Source organism: Lonchura striata, chromosome 1 (assembly GCF_050655825.1).
Source record: "Lonchura striata isolate lonStrDom1 chromosome 1, ASM5065582v1, whole genome shotgun sequence".
Lineage (NCBI taxonomy): Eukaryota > Metazoa > Chordata > Aves > Passeriformes > Estrildidae > Lonchura > Lonchura striata.
In genome coordinates, this window is record NC_140703.1 from 80,373,929 (window position 1) to 80,390,023 (window position 16,095).

General features: G+C 36.6%; 1 protein-coding gene across 4 annotated transcripts in view; it reads left to right on the plus strand.

Moving 5' to 3' along the window:
- Window positions 1-16,095, plus strand: part of PCCA (propionyl-CoA carboxylase subunit alpha) — a 271,230-nt gene that overhangs the window by 208,522 nt on the left and 46,613 nt on the right. For all 4 annotated transcript variants that reach the window (XR_014949358.1, XR_014949359.1, XM_077781501.2 and 1 more), the window contains exon 21: window positions 3,899-3,952. Coding sequence is in view for 2 of the 4 variants with exons in the window: in XM_077781501.2 (XP_077637627.1) it covers window positions 3,899-3,952 (54 nt within the window). In the remaining 2 variants the exon portion in view is untranslated. The remainder of the gene's footprint in view (window positions 1-3,898; window positions 3,953-16,095) is intronic.

Sequence of the window (16,095 nt, forward strand, 5' to 3'; positions counted from 1 at the left end):
AGTTCAAGAGAATTGTGTTTGAGAAGGTTGTGTACCTATTTCTCTGATTGCCTTTGCCAGTTGAAATTATTTCTGACTTTTGGGGATATCATTACTTTTTCACTTGTAAGCAAAGGAAAAAAAAATTGCTTTTGGTCTGTTAGAGTTTCTTTGTTTTTGTATCATTCCTTCTCTGCAGCTGCTGCCTTCCAGTAGCTTGGAGAGTTTTAAAGACCAAAAGGTTTGTTGAAAATAGTCTAAGATCTTGTTGTTCTCTAATGTCAGTTTAGAGTATCTTTCAGTAATATATATTTTATGTTTTCTTAGGCTGCTTTATCCTTCTTCATGTAAAGGTTGTTATCATTTTTATCTGCTAGTACTCATCCATTGCAGGCTTAATGCAAAGCTGATTGTAACCCTACTGCATCTTACAATGAATACATCATTGATATCCAACTAAGTGGAAATAATTTTCTATGGCAAAGCAGAAGAATTTAGTCATATCACACTACCCTTTTGTCACTTACTGGGATTTACAGATTAAAATTATTATCTATGAAATTACTGTGGTATAGCATATATGAGATAGAGGAGGAGAATCAAACACATTTTTTATGATTGTATACACTTTTCTATTTTTACATGTGTACATAAGCATTTTGTTTGTATATACATAGCATATGCAGTATAACATACTGTAGCCTGTGTATGTAAAAATACATATAATATTTATGTAACATTCACACCCATTTGACAGCTTTGAGACTGCAGATGGATTTTTTGAATTTGTGATTCTTTTTCCAGATTTGAGTTAGCTTGTTACTTTCTCGTAAAGAGAAAAATATACTTTAAACTCACATGATACTAATTAAGTTAGTCTGAAGCTCTGTGCACTGAATCAGCCAGAAAATAAATTGGTTATAGCTAAGATTGCACATTTATATCAACAATGTAATTTTACTGTATTGGCAGGTAAAGACATGGGGGTGTTTTGTCTTTGAACAAATGATAAATTTCCCTTGCCTTTTTGCCGTAAACCTCCTAGCAAATAATTTGCAATTTATTAGGAGAGCAATGACAATGCATACAATTAGCTATTCTTCATTGTTACCTCTGTTTGATTACTTTCCTGCTATCACATGTAATATGAAACCATCTATTATGAGGTATAGAATATGTAAATAACTAACTTTACAAGAGAAACTGGAGACTGGTCCTTTTTCTAAAGAGGTGGGAAATAAAAGAATAATTGTTAACCATGTCCTTTCATTTTCTTGAAAACATCAATTACATTTACAAATCCCAGAAACACAAGCCTGCCAGTGGAACAGAAATAACTCTTTTCAGAAAAATCTAATCACATCTAATAGCTGAAATTTATTTACTGTAATTTGAAACATTAATTATGATAATGTTCTGACTTCTTTTGTAACACAGTTCTCAAAGCCTGGCAGTTCTCTTTGGTCTTGCTGTAACAAATGTTTTGTGACTTGAAGAATTTCTCTTTCTTCTTTTTGTGTTTTACATACACCTGTGAGGGAAATTGCTTTTTCCCCTCTGTTTCTTAACTATTTTCTTCACCTTCCCCATTACTCTCCCCCCACCCTTGTCCCCCCAGACGTTGATTTAAGAGATGGATTTTAGTGCTTATACTGACTTTAAATGCAATTGATACTGAATGTAATGATGTAATGCTTTTTTGGACACAGCAAACAGTAGTGGTGGGAAACTGCTGTAGAGGGATATCAGTATGCTCCAACAGTGTCAGGGCAGTAAAAATGCTGCTGATATATTTGTCTTGTCTTGAGACTGAGGCTTTAGAAGGTGCCTTCTTTATATACATATTTATTTGGCTTCATTAAAGTAATTATTGAATTATTTTTGCAAGGGCTTGGTGTTTGCTATGCTAGCTTATTTGGCAGCAAGTAAAGAATATCTGTGCGAGGAAATACTTTAATGGTTTGCTTTCCAGTTGTGAAAAGTAAGTCAAGTTGTCAGGATACCTGGCTTTACTCTGAAAGCCTTTAAAGAAAATGACAAAAGAGCCTCTATTTTTCTTTTTGTTTTGTTTTGTTTTTTAAGTTGTGTTTTTCTGTGTGACAGGGAGATTAGCCAAAAAAATGGAATTTTTATTAGGACATGAAAAGGTCTCTAATGACCCTTGAAAGCGGACAAAAGGGTAGCACAATAAGTGACAGAACTCTAACGAGGGTGGAGGGCATTCCAGGAAAAAAAGAAATTAAATCCTTTAATTTTTTTCGGTTTGCCATTTTCTGACATCTTATCAAGTGGTTGGGACTTGTTTGTTTTGGCATGTGGTTCATTCATTGTGGGCAGCCGGTACTTTGTTCTTCTTTGTGGTTTCCAAAACCTGATTGTGTTTATCCTAGACTGTGGGAAAAGTGTATATTCCTGTTTCCTTTATAAAAGTAAACGTCAGGTTTTGTATGAAATTTTATTTCCCATATTTTCCATTCCATTAATCATTATTGTTGAAATATGTCAGGCTCTGGCACATCACCCTTTGTTTTCATATGATTGTACAGATTGCAATGTCAATGTGTGACCTGTTAAGTCAAAAAATAAGCATGTTTGGACTGTAGTAATTACTACTTCATAAAGTGTGGCTGAGGAACATGCACCATTAGTGAAAAGGGACCAGGATTTAATTTATTGCTATTAAAATTGTTTTGAGGGATATCTAGCTATTGTTGTGCAGCACTTTCTCATTTGGTCAAGACAAGACTTAGGGGAGCTGTGATTAGGGCTCTTCATATTTCTGGAGGTAGCTGTAGAATGGAAGGCAATAGTCTGTGTTTCCTGTGTGTAATGAAAAAGACAAAAATTAAAATGAGTGATACAGTTTGAAGTAAGGGTTATTTTAATCAAGTATTAGGAAAAACTTCCTAATGGTAAAGATGCAGGGCACTGGGATAAATTGCTTATGGAGACTTAAGTGGTATTTTTGCAATTGAAACATTTTGAGAATGAGTTAGAAACACATCATTTGGGAGTGACACTGGTGTGTTTTGATTCTGCTGGGAGTCTTAGGCTAGATCTCTCAAGATTATTTGCAGCCCTGTTCTTATGATTTTTTTGTCTTTAAAATGCTGAAGGCTTCTGTATAGTTCTTTGCAGTAATACTCATCTTCTCAGATCAGTGCTTTAGTACTTTTATGTACACTTGGCATTATGTAAAATGAGGGCTGTGTTCCTTCAGTTGGGACCTATGTGGGCCAAAGCTTAGATAGAAGGAACAAAATGTGAGAAAAACCTTTTGACTGAAGGAGAAAATCATACGCAGGAAGAAAGAATTCTTTATATGTCTCGCATATTTAAATTATGTTTAATACTGTGTGTAACCAGTAATATATTTTCTCTTGCATTGTCTTGCGGCTTACTGACAATGTAATATTTGAAGACACTTTAATAACTTCAATCAACTCCTGAACCACAGTAGGTGACCAGACATTTCATAAGGTCATTTTTTTTTTCTGTTTTCAAAGTAGCATCATTGGAGGTTTGCATTTTAAAAAGAGATTAAAATGTCTCTCATTAGGAGAGAATGAAGATAATACTAAATGTGAGTAACAGGAATACAGAATCATAGAGATGGCAGAAGCCTCATTATTCATGACATTCGAACACAAAGTTGTTCTGTGTTGTACTTGGCCATATTTGCCTTCATTGTCCTTCAGAAATAAATTTTATTGAATTGACTGAACTAAAACCAAAATCTGAGATGAAGTGTGATTTAGATTTCCAGGACTTTTGTTGAAGGAAATTGTTTTATCTGTTTAATATATAGATTTATGTATGAAATTATTTTTGATTACTTTATAGTGATATGACAAAGAAAATGGAGAATGGTTGCAAATTTTGAGTTACTTTAATAAATTCTTACATTTGTATTTTTCAGCGGATTTCTCGGAATGCCTCTGGAGAGACAAGCATTCAGTTTCTAGGCACAGTGGTAAGCATGTAATAACTGTGTATTGAAAAGAGTTTAATAGGTAGAAGAGTATAATGTAAACAGAAAGTAGCTAAATTACACTTCTAATACATTTACTTGTAGTTATGGGGGTCAGTATTATGTGTAAATAATCTGTGTTCTACCTTTCTATTGATTCAACACTGCATCTATTTCACTTGGAAGCTACAAGTAATTGCTTGTAGATTTGTAAGCTTATTGTAATATAATGAGGTTTGGTGCACATCAGGATGAGTCTCACTCTTCCTCACCACATCAACTTTCTGATCACTATTGCTTCACCATATCACATAACCCTATATCCCAGTAACTGTATTAGGAAAAACTGTTCCATAATGCAAAGTACTCTTTCTTGCTCACACCAGATTTCGTAGCGCTGTAGTTCTCTCAGATTTTGTTTGCTGGATAGAAGTATGCCTAAAATCCTAATCAGATTTTATATAATTAGACAGAATTTACTTTATAAAATAGTTCTGTGGAACAGTCATGTATAATAACTTGTATAACACAAGTTTTGTGTTAGGTCATGGATGCTTATATACATAAGCATATATACATGGGATTGAAGCAACTTCCAGTTTTGTGATTTGCATAGTTAAAATGCAGCCATTGAATTTTTCCAAGTTCCATATGCATCTAAAAATAGTTCTGAAAATGAAATAAAATCGAAGTATCCTCTAAAGTAAGTTGTCCTGCTTGCTACCAGTATATTTCACTGTAGTGATATTAACAGTGAAAAGCCTAGGAATTAAACATTCAATTTAGAATTTAGTCCTTACATCTTTGTGGACTATTTGTTTTGGACATAAGTGGATTGGGATTGCATATGATCATGCTTTCATTCTACTTGTGATTAGTTCTTCTGCAAGTCCTATGAAGCCACTGTTGGTAAGGTGTAACATGGTAAAGGTAAACGTAACAAGAATACCTTGCATTTATGTTTTTACTTACATGTTTGTTTTTAGAAAGGAAAAATGCCCCTCATATTTTTTACTTTTATAACTACATCTCTGTGTATGAATATTTATTTGTCTTAATCAGAAGCAGAGGAGCAGTAGCATAAAGACATAAAAATGAGGTTTTATTCTGCACTATTGTATTTTTGATGATGCTTCAGCTCTGGAGTTGCAAGCTGTGTATGTGCGATTGCTGCCAGGTGGCGGATCAGATAGTCTTTGTGTGAGAAGAAAGTAGTTACTCCAGGTAGATAAGATATAAACACAAATGCAACTTGGTAACACTGGCTAGATTTTAGTTGATTTCTCTCTAAGTGGGTGCTGTAGCAGGCAAAATTCTGTTTTTTTATTTAGTGACATTAAATATTAAATGTGTTGTTCAAATTACATAAGAAAATATTTTGTATTCTTGTGTTAGAAGTGCCCAGCAGTCTCACTTACAGACCAGAACTCATGTTCTGGGCCTTGTGCAACAGAAAAAGATTATAAAAGAGGGAATAGAATTGCTGTGCTTTTAGCATTAAGAAAAATGATGATGAAACAGCTAATGGAATGTAATATATGTTAGATCTTACTGACTAGCTCATGTGTGTTTATTGAATCCTAGTTATTTGAGGAAATCAAGTTTGTGATTACAACTAAAATTCTCAGGAGGACTAAACAGAAAAGTCTTGAGTGTTCTGAGATTTTTTTTATTTAATATAAATTATGCATGTCTTGCTGATCAAATCCAGAGAGAGAACTTCAGCAATCAGGGTAGAGATAACAGTAATGAGGTCTGCTTCCCAGGGTTTGTTCCAATACCAGTTTTCCCATAGAATTTAATCTGTGCTTCTGACAGTTTTTCTAGCCCACTGTCTTGCTTTCCCCTAAGTCCTGCTTTTTCATTTGTCCTTTGCTCATTTAACATCCTTGTACCATTCTGATTTAAACTTAATATGCTCAGTTTAGGTCATGTGGGGGAAGATACAATAATATCCACTACAAATTGCTGCACATATAGATACACAGTCTGTATGTGTGTACATGTGCACACACATAATGTAAATGTTCAAACAAAGAAAATGTTATCTTAATGAAGGGCTTAGAAATACATTTTGAGTACACCATTACTTATCTCTTATTAAGCCCTTGCTAAGTGCAGTTGACTTAGGAAATGTTTGAAAGGAAAATTTAGCAGAAAAAGGCTCTTGATTGCTCATTATTATTTTTATTATAATGCATTGTTATCAACATAATAAACAGCTTGCAAAGTTGCTTCTCTGGTTGACTTTTTTTTTTTTGTTGTTTTTTTTAAGTAGCAAACATAAAGGACAACTCTGAGCAGTCTGTGTTCCTTTTGATCAGAGCAAATGTAGATGGCACTCCAGTGGTACCAGGCAGCACTGTGCTATGGAGTGTACAGACCACTGACCTGTCCAGCAGAATATATTTTTAGAACCAGCTTGTAAGGAGCACAGCTTGCTTGGCTTGTCAGGAAGGCTTCAATAAATGGCTTCACTTGATTTTGACATTGGGCTGTAGAAACAGCTCTGCTGCTGGATTTTGACAAAACACAAGCCCCTGCTTCAGGAAGGCAACTGACACTCTGAGGGGTAGTGAAAGCTGTACTTCTCTATTAGAAATATCCTGGCTGTTCCAGTTAGTTAGGTGGAGGATAGAGAAGACTGCATTGCAGATGAAAGACAACAGTATAATATGAAATTTGCTGCATAACATATGGTAAACATCTGGACAGTAAGATGAATGTTTCTGTTAGTGTAGCAGCATATTTCTGTTATTTTAGAGGAGAACAGGAAAAATCATGTTGCTTTCTCCAGTGATGTCATAGCTTTGAGTGCATACTGTTAGTATCACTTGGGGGTCTACATGGATTTGTAATAATGCTTTTGTTTGTTTCTGATCATGTGTAGAAATTCATTGCTACTTGAGCATTTCTCTTCTCTCCAAATTGTAGTGCCATTAGATAGCTTATTTTCTCCAAATTGTTTTTTGATAGAGGGTTGTGAGTCTCAGATATGATAGAGACTCAGGCTTTTGGAAGATGTATGAGGATGTTTCTGCCTGAGGAACAAGCAACTTATAACTGTAAGAAATAGTTGTTGAATGGGAAATTGCACCAGTTTGGTTTAATTTTCTTGTGAGGATAGCATTTTGAGTCCTCACTAAATTATTGCAGAGGAGATTCTGGGTTATTGCTGTAATTGAGATTTTATATGAGTTTTTGCTCATTTGTCCCCTCTGATAAATGTCACTAGATGTGGTGTGCTGACGGAGTCCTGCTATTTTGACACTTCATACTAGATTTATTCAGATAGTGTATTTATTTATAGCATTGCCATAACAACAAGTGATCTGGTTGTGCTATATATTGTACAAAGAAAAGGGAAGCAAGACTGTACATGATTCAGATTAATGTCCAAAACTCTGCCCAAAAGCAAGAGTGCAGGAAATAAGGAAGCAATCCTTTATGGGGTGTCTCCTGTGTATAGGCAGCTCACAGAAGTAGGTTTGTCAAAAACATAGAATCACAGAATTATTTCGATTGTAAAAAGATCTCCAGGATGATCAGTTCCAACCATTAACCCAGCATTGCCAAATCCACCACTAAACTGTGTCCCCAAGTGCTACGTCTACATATCTTCTAAATACCTTCAGAGACAGTGAATTCACCACTTTCTTGGGCAGCCTGTTCAATGTTTGACACCTTTTTCCATGAAGAAGTTTTCTCAAATATCTGATCTAAACATCCCCTGGTGCAGCTTGAGGCAGTTTTCCCTCATCACTTGTTACCTGAGAGAAGAGACCAATCCCCACTTGGCTACAACCTCCTTTCAGACATTTGTAGAGAGTGTGAAGGTCCCCCTGAGCCTCCTTTTGTCCAGGCTAAACAACCCCAGCTCCTTCAGCTGCTCCTCACAGGTCTTGTTCTCTAGATGTAAAGATCATCTAAAATAGATACATAAAATGTATGGAAAAACACTAAGATGTATACACAGAGCTTCTGTTTTAGCCTCTTGCAATTCAAAAACTGGATGTTTGAGTACTCAGAAGACCAAAGTCCACCCTTCATTCCTGTCTTTCTAATTACCCTCCATTTTCTGCTGTGTCTTTTGTCTTTTCGTTCCACCTTCTGTTCTCTTACGTGAGAGGAATGTTTTTGGCTGGCCCACTGCTGGCCCCAGTCATTTGTTGGTTATTCAGGCCTCCCAGCAGGACTTCAGCAATGAAATACGTCTGGGCAGGCAGCCTTTAATGCTAAGAAAGCTGCGAGTATATAGAGAACTGCAGATTATTGTGCAAGCATTAAACGTATTCTAGACTGTGTGCAGAATTTGAAATAAAGAAGTTGTGTATGTTCAGATAATGAGCAGCCTGGCTCCATCATGTCCCTAATGCCATTGTCAGCTTTGGGCTGCAGGCCATGCTTGACAGTGATGCTCTGCTGACCCAATGGAGCACTTTCTTCAAAGAGACAGTCCCTATCCTCTGCTCATTGTTCAAGCTGTTTCTTTGATCTTCTCTAATATCAGAGCAGAAATATAAGCAGTTGTGCTTTTTCCTTTAAAGAGCAGTGGAAGAACATATACATGACATACTGTTCAGTATATTACTTAACAATATAGGGGAACACAATATAGGAACCCACATGGAATAGGTTGGAATTACTCGGGCTTAAGAGTCAAGCCATCTTTAGGTGCTTTCTGAGTTTCCTAGCATTGTTTTCTTGATTCATGTATCTCACTGGAGGTTTCTCCATTGCTGATCGTCAATGGAGTGCTTTTTGCCACCTTTGATTTACAAAATATTTGAAGTTTTGCTGTGGTACCTTATACTCACTTATGATTACTATTAGCCTGTTGATACCACAATCCTTTTATTCAGCCTTTTTGCAGACCAATTTGAAATAGTCCTGAGATCCACCACTGCAGCCAGATGTACAAATTCCAGGTTGAGAATATTTGATTTAGGAAAAGTAGTCTCTGTCAAGCCCTTACCATACTTTTTAGCATAACTGGTGTATATTCTAGTTCAGTAGTAATCACAGGTAGTATTAATAAGTTTTGGGCTTTAGCTACTTCCAGATAGATTAACAAAGGGAAATTCCATATGGAATCAGGGTTATTAGTTCTGTATCCTGTTAATGGCAGTCAGAAATGGAGAATTTTTTCTAAAGGCAATCCTCAAAATCTTTGCTTTTGCTCCTGTCTTACTGTATTTTCTTATTTCAGTTATGTATCTAAAGTAATCTTAGGAGCTACAACTTTTCTTGTTGCTGAGTTCCCCTTTTGCTCCCTCTTGCCATGTCTTACCTGCTTTTGCTTCAACAGCAAACTTCCAACTTTTTGTCCCATTACTGAGGCTTTCAAATTGTCTTGAAACCCTGCAGTCTGCGTATAATCTCATCAGCAGACAGCTTCCTCCTCCTTCTCTCCTTCTCTCTGCCTTTTTATAAAGCTTTGGCTGTATGAGTCTGATTCAGCTCACAATAGGAAATGTTTAACAACCTGCTTCTTTCACCCTTAGAAATCATTGCAGTTCTTAACAAGTTCTTTTCTTTCTTTATGCTTTTCTTTCTGTATGCAACACTTCTGAAATTAGATACTGAAGATTTATGCAGACTTTCAAACATTGGTTGAAGACCTGCAGAGGTTACAAAGGTGGTATTTACTGGAATATATAGAATACTAACCACAAGAAAATAAATATAGGCCAGTAGGTGTTTATTTTGCAAGCTAATGTCTTTTTAAAAATATTTTTTTACTCTTCCTATTCAAAAGCCTTAAAATTAGGGTCCCTGCTGATCTAAAGGGAATTGTACTGTTGTATAGGTTTTATTTTCTTTTCATCCATTTTCAGAGGCACTGTGAACCACAGTGCTTCTAGTGGTAGAACTATCATCAGTAGCATTTCAGTAGTGCAAAAGGTGTCAACAGAAAAAGCATGCAGCTGTTTCTGAAAACAGTAACTTCTTTTTGAACGTGGATGATGAGAATCCTGAGATCCTGGCAGCTAGATCCTGTAGTATTCTGTGGAAAGTGGGTATTTCACTTGGGAAAGAAGCGACCATCATTAGGACTCGGTAGTGAGAATTCTTCCAGTTCATGAGATGTGAGTGATCAGGTGCAGTCACACAGCTGCATATGCTGTTCAGATTTCGATTCTCTTGTATATTATTTGCATATTTTAAAGCAGAAGGTATAATGAATATATTAAAACTGTCCACTGGGAGCAAACTCAAAAACACCTGAGTGATCTAGAAACACCAGTGTTACCAAAAGCCATGCTCCTAAAATCAAAATAATCAGACTATTTTGGAAATCTTGCTCTGGATTCCTTTGGAAAGAGAAATAAGAAGGTGCTTGGAGTTCTTTCTAAATTTTGCTCCTGTGACTTAAAAAAAACCAGAAGTGACACAAGTTCCCACAGAACAACTTGTAGTCTTTGCCTGACATCTCATTGAACAAGAGGTGGTGGTGCTAAGGTGAAGCTGAAGATGCATAGGTGCTTGTTGGAGACCTAATTGGCTGCTGCCAAAATTCCCTCCACTGGACTATGGATTTTGGATTTGTTTCCATAACAGAGCCAGGGCTCTTCAGAAGACTTGTGAAAACATAGCTATGGTACATGTGGGTAGATGAACTTAGCTTTCCTTTGAATTAATTTGGCTGAAATTGATCAGCAGTTTAAATAGTGCAAATTGGATAAGGAGCTGGGAATGGGGATTGAGAGGCAGAAATCTGCATTACAAGCATTGTGTTCTCACAAAACCAGGATGGAAGTAGGGTATTGCACTTAAATTCTAATGCTTTGCTTTTTGCTTATTCATTTTTTATCTTAGTATTTTATCTGTTGTTAACTGGAGTTTTAATTTGCAGGGAAAAGAAGACGTCATAAGTAGGTCAGGATTTCCATTAATGTCCTTAATGTTGGTGGATTCTGCAGTGTTTGTGCTATCTGTAATATAGTGGTCTTTGTTTATAATAAGTGAGGCCCCTCATCCCTCCAAAATAAGCAATGGAAAAGTTAGGATTTTTGATTTTCCATACTTTTGACAAGTTTCTTTCTTACTGAGCTTAGCAACACTTTAAGGACAAGGACTGAACTTGTTTAGTTAGCCTGTTACTTCTTGGAAGACAAGTGGGCGGGTTGCCCAAAGGTGTAACTCAAGTGATTTACTTTGGTAGACTATGATTTACCACTAAAATAATTATTAATCTTTGGCTTAATTTAGCCAAAGAAGTGTTGGTAGATTTTTTAAAGCTGTATCAAGACTGTTATCTCATAGTGAAGATGAGCATTTTCTTAATGAAGATGTTTACTGAACATACATGTAGCCCATGGTTTTGAACAGCCTTTTGAGTCTCCACCTTTGGCATATACCCAAAAACTATTTAGGAGGTATTAATTTATATGACTTCAATGCTTAACCAGAAATCTTAATGAAACAAAGGCATAATGAAGTTAGTAAAGCTAATTTAAGTCTCTGAATGTAAATTTTAAATGAAGTTTTTATTGATAATAAATATACTTTGTTTCTCATTAGTCTTCTAGGCTTCAGTGGTAATATCAGTAAAATAAACATGTTTTACAAAGATTTAACATTAAAAATGCTATTAATATGACCCTTGGTACACCAGCACAATTAGATTTCAAAGTGAGCATTTAGGATGTAACAGCGATTAATGACAACCATCGAAAACAATTTTGAACTCCATCAGTTTAACTCAGGAGGGTAAACTTAATATGATAATTTATCTAGTTGAATTGTATCAGCTTAGCAGGAAAGTATGCAAATATGTGACCCTTACCTAGAATCTAAATGGATGCTGTGCTGATAGATTTATCAGTTCCATTAAAGAACTTTAGGGAACTTTGGAATTTCAGCAATTGTTCCCTTGGAGGTTGAAAACCAAACCTGATCTCATACTGGGACCATTCTGGTCTGCATATTTCCATAATTTGCCTTTGCTACTAATATGACAGCAAGACGCAAATAACTGTTTCTAATAATATCAAATGGAGTTGTGGAGGACAGCATTTTAATGTAGTAAAAGACCTCCCCGTGGGGTTGTTATTGCCACTATAGAACAGCAGTTACACAGTTGCAACAATAGTCTCTTAATTGATTCGTTTAATTAGCAAGAGATGAAGCTTGTGCTGCATCTTGTCATCTGTTATCATGGGGGCGGCTAGAGAGAGAATATCTGCATTTGTCACTCTATACAGTCAGGTTTAAGCAGAGTAAAAGGCGTGCAGCTATGGATGTGAGCCTTGGTGAGAATGTTTTGTGAGTGTGCTTTCACTCACATTTTCAGTGTGTGGACATGTCTGCTTTAAGAATCTGCATGGTCTCTGGGGGAGAATTTATGACAAAGCATTGTTTTACTGGGGGAAAATCTTAATCCAGACATGCCAGGCATTTCTAACATAAATATGCAAATCTAAGTATTATAGGAATGGTGGATTATTTGGGGCATCACTGTTGTAGACTAGATTTACTTGGGAGAAATAGGGTCAGATTAGTGAAACCAGCCATCTGCCTTGTGATTGCTTTTTCATGGCATTTTTGTCTCCAGACTAGATAAACAAAGAGTTACATGAGCACATGGTCTATGGTAGGGAGCATGTGTAAAAGAGAGAGTTTTTTTGTGGTTGGTTTTCCACAGGGTAGTTATGAATACAGATACAGTGGTTGTTTCTGGGAGATGAAGTAATTTTTACTGAGATCTATTTTATTTACATTTTAAGGGTATGTAAATAAATATATTTTAAAGACATGTAAATATATTTGGAGCTTCGGTTTAATTTTTCTCTTCTCCTTGGCTTAGCTTTGTCTTCTGTTCAAGGTTATTCTTCCTTATGGAAGGAAATATTTCTAGAGGAGGACAAGCTTCTTGTTAAATGCTAATTAAGAAAATGAAGGTTAAGTTGGCATACTTCCATTGTCATAACACTGACCTAAAATAAGGGATCTCGTACTAATCTGAAATAAATTAGAGGGGGAAGCAAATAATTCTGTGCGCGTGAAACACTTGAGATGTCTTCTCGTGGTCTGCTTTATAAATGCCTTGGGGGTTTTTTGTTTGTTTGTTTTTTATTTTCCATTTGTGTGCTGTAGTGTTGGATATGCCATCTAATTTTGGGATACAATGGTCCTGTCACTCTGTAGCAATATGCTGTCAGAGAAGGCATGCTTTTTAGGACAATTTAAGTGAAGATTTAGCCCACTTATCATTAAAGATCCCATGGTAATTTCCACAAGGTTCTGAGATTGCTTCATATTCTGAGAGTCTTGGCCAAAGTCCACTTTGTGTAATTACCTTCTGTCTACACAAATCCCTATTGCAATTTTAGATGTGTTTGGTATTTTTCACTTCCTGTCCTAAATAGTGAAAATATTGCTACACACTGCTCGTAATTACTGTGGGTTATAGCCTAGGTTCAGATAAGGAGATTACTTAGTGAATTTTGTGTTCCCATTGTTAAAACAAGGGAATATGTGACAAAAGATGAGTAAAGAGTAGGATATAAGTTAAATACAAAAACTGATGGAATAACTCTAATTTTTTGGCTGTTTCACTGCATTTTGTCTGTCTCTGAGCTTAAGTATCTCTACTGCTAGGGCCATCATTGAAGGAAAGACCAACTCTCAGACCATGTCAGAGATCAAACTTAACAGACTGCATGGTTTTTTGAAGCAGCTCAGAAACCAGTGTGGGGCTCTAAGTGCTGTTGTTGTGTGCTCAGTTGATTTTTACATGGATTTCATATGTTTTTCTCCCACAGCTGAAACCTTTAGTTGTGTTAAGATTTGTCTCGTAACTTAAACTGGTTTCAGTTCCTCTTTCTGCATGCTTTCATGAACTCCAGAACGTATGTTCAACCATGCTGTCTTTAAAGTTGTCCACTTCTGTGCTGCCTTGTTTGATAGAATTTATTGCCTTCTACTTGAAGTTAGTGCTTTCATCACTAAAGCCTTATATGACTTTGTTGTATGCCATGTCAAATCTTTTTACTGATATTTCATTTCCTCTTTCTAGTAATCCTTTCTTTGTTTCCTCTGCCATATTTATCTTCTCCATCTTTTCTCAGATTGCTTCTCTTGTGTATTTCCTGTGTCAGATTCTTTTAGACATACTTGTATTTTGTTTTTTTTTCCCCTCTAGAGGGATACATGGGGTGAGAAGAGACATAATAGTATTAATCTGACATCAACTTTCATATCTTTCTCTAAGTAGCATTTAGGAGAAGGATAAACTTTAAAAAAAATGCTATGCATCAGCAAGTCATACAGCTATTGGAGTTAACATATAAGTATTAGCGATGGAGGGGTAATACCAGGGACTCTTGTAGCACAAAAATTGTTCCTTTGTTTATTAATTCTCTTCATAGCATGTAAAATCTATACTTTGAAGGACTTAAAATTTTTTCCAGTGCTCATTTAAAGCTCTTGGCAAATAACAGGAAAATTTATCATGCAGGAACACAGTTTATTTCACTTTTTTATGCAATAAAGTTTCACATAAATTCTCTTCTGTGTAAAGTACATTGAAAATGATGTGAATGATGTTTTAAAAAAGATTCTGTGCATCCCTACTTATCTGAAGGACAGCCATCCATGCTGCTGCAAGCACTCACCTGGTACAAGCAGGGAGTCTCCATCTTTGTTTCATTCATGCTATTTGATATTTATAGTCCTTGCCCACAGCAAGGCAAAGGAAGGTGAAGGACAGAGCAGTGGTAGTAGGAAGTATCATGCTTTGTGACCATCTCCCAAACACCAGTCTTATGGCTTGGAGAGGTGCCATGTTGGCAGGGTGCACAGGAAGTATTCGCATAGCGAACTGTGTTATGAGCAGCAGAACCACAACAAGGTTCTTCCTGCGTCTAATGGTGTTTGATGGGGGAAGAGAGAGAGAGAGAAGGGAGGTCAGGGCAATATGGATGAAAAGGAATGGCCCACACTATTATAAGGACAGTGAAAACAAACTGCCCCTGTGCCAAAGACCTTCAGTGTATTTGGCAGAGCAGTGCTGAGTAGGCCATGGGAATGTTCAATCCAGGCTAAAAAGCCCTGTGGGTAGGAAAGCTGTGGTAATGTTTCCACTATAACTCCTACTCCTCCCTGCCTTAGAGCAGCTTTTCTTGACATGCTCTCAGAAGCAATTTTCACTTGCTGCTTTCTTTGACATCAGGTTTTATATGAAGAAAAACAAAGATGTTTGAGTTTTAAAATACTTACATTAGTGTTCTCTTACAAGTCTTTGGGCGTTCCATGTTTTTTCGTGAGAGTTTTCTGTTGTTTTGTTGGTTTTTTTCTCCCTAGGTTTGTCTTTTAGTTATAAAGAAGCTGCAGGGAAGCCCTCCCTTAGCCTTGCAAGTTCCAAGCCCGCTGCTAACATTTAACAAATACTCAGTAAGCAGAACAACCCAATGTGCTCGCTGTACCTAAGCCAGATCTGGACACTTCATCAAGAAGATCCCAGCTACGTTCTGACAGGCATTTGTTCCACAGCCTGATTTTGATGCATTGACTGAGAACAAGAATACACAATAATGGAAATAGCCTTGTTTATGGTATCAAATGGTGGCTTTTGTCAGGCACAAACTGTGCTCAGGTGTCCTGTAAAGCAAAATATAACTTCTGCAAAGTTAAGAAGCATATCAAGATGCTAGAGAGGCAGTGAATTTCTCCACCCTTAAAATCATGCTGCAGGCAAGATGAAAATGCAGAACATTAACGCTTCCTAATTTATCTTCAGTAGCCAAATAGAATTTGAGTGTTACATTTGGAGTAACTGTACAAACATGCTTGCACTCAGAGAGGCCAGAGATGGCTCTTACAGAATGTTGAGGTTGAAGCAAACCCCCCACTCCTTCAAAGCAGGGTCAGTGAGAGCAGGCTCATCAGGGCTGTGTCCAACTGGCTTTTCAGTATCTCAGTAAACTCTGTATCCTGACAATGTGTTCAGCAATTTGCAAATTCTTGGCTGTACCCAGGGCACTGGGCAGTGACACAGAAGTGATGTAGATGAAGAAAAAGTCAGGGCAAGTGATTCCAGGTCTGTGGTAATGCTGAGTGTAGAAGAGAATAATCATTCTTTGCCAGAGTTTGTGTGACTGCACTGGGAAGTATCCAGTTGAGGAGAGGTCAGAAACTCCATT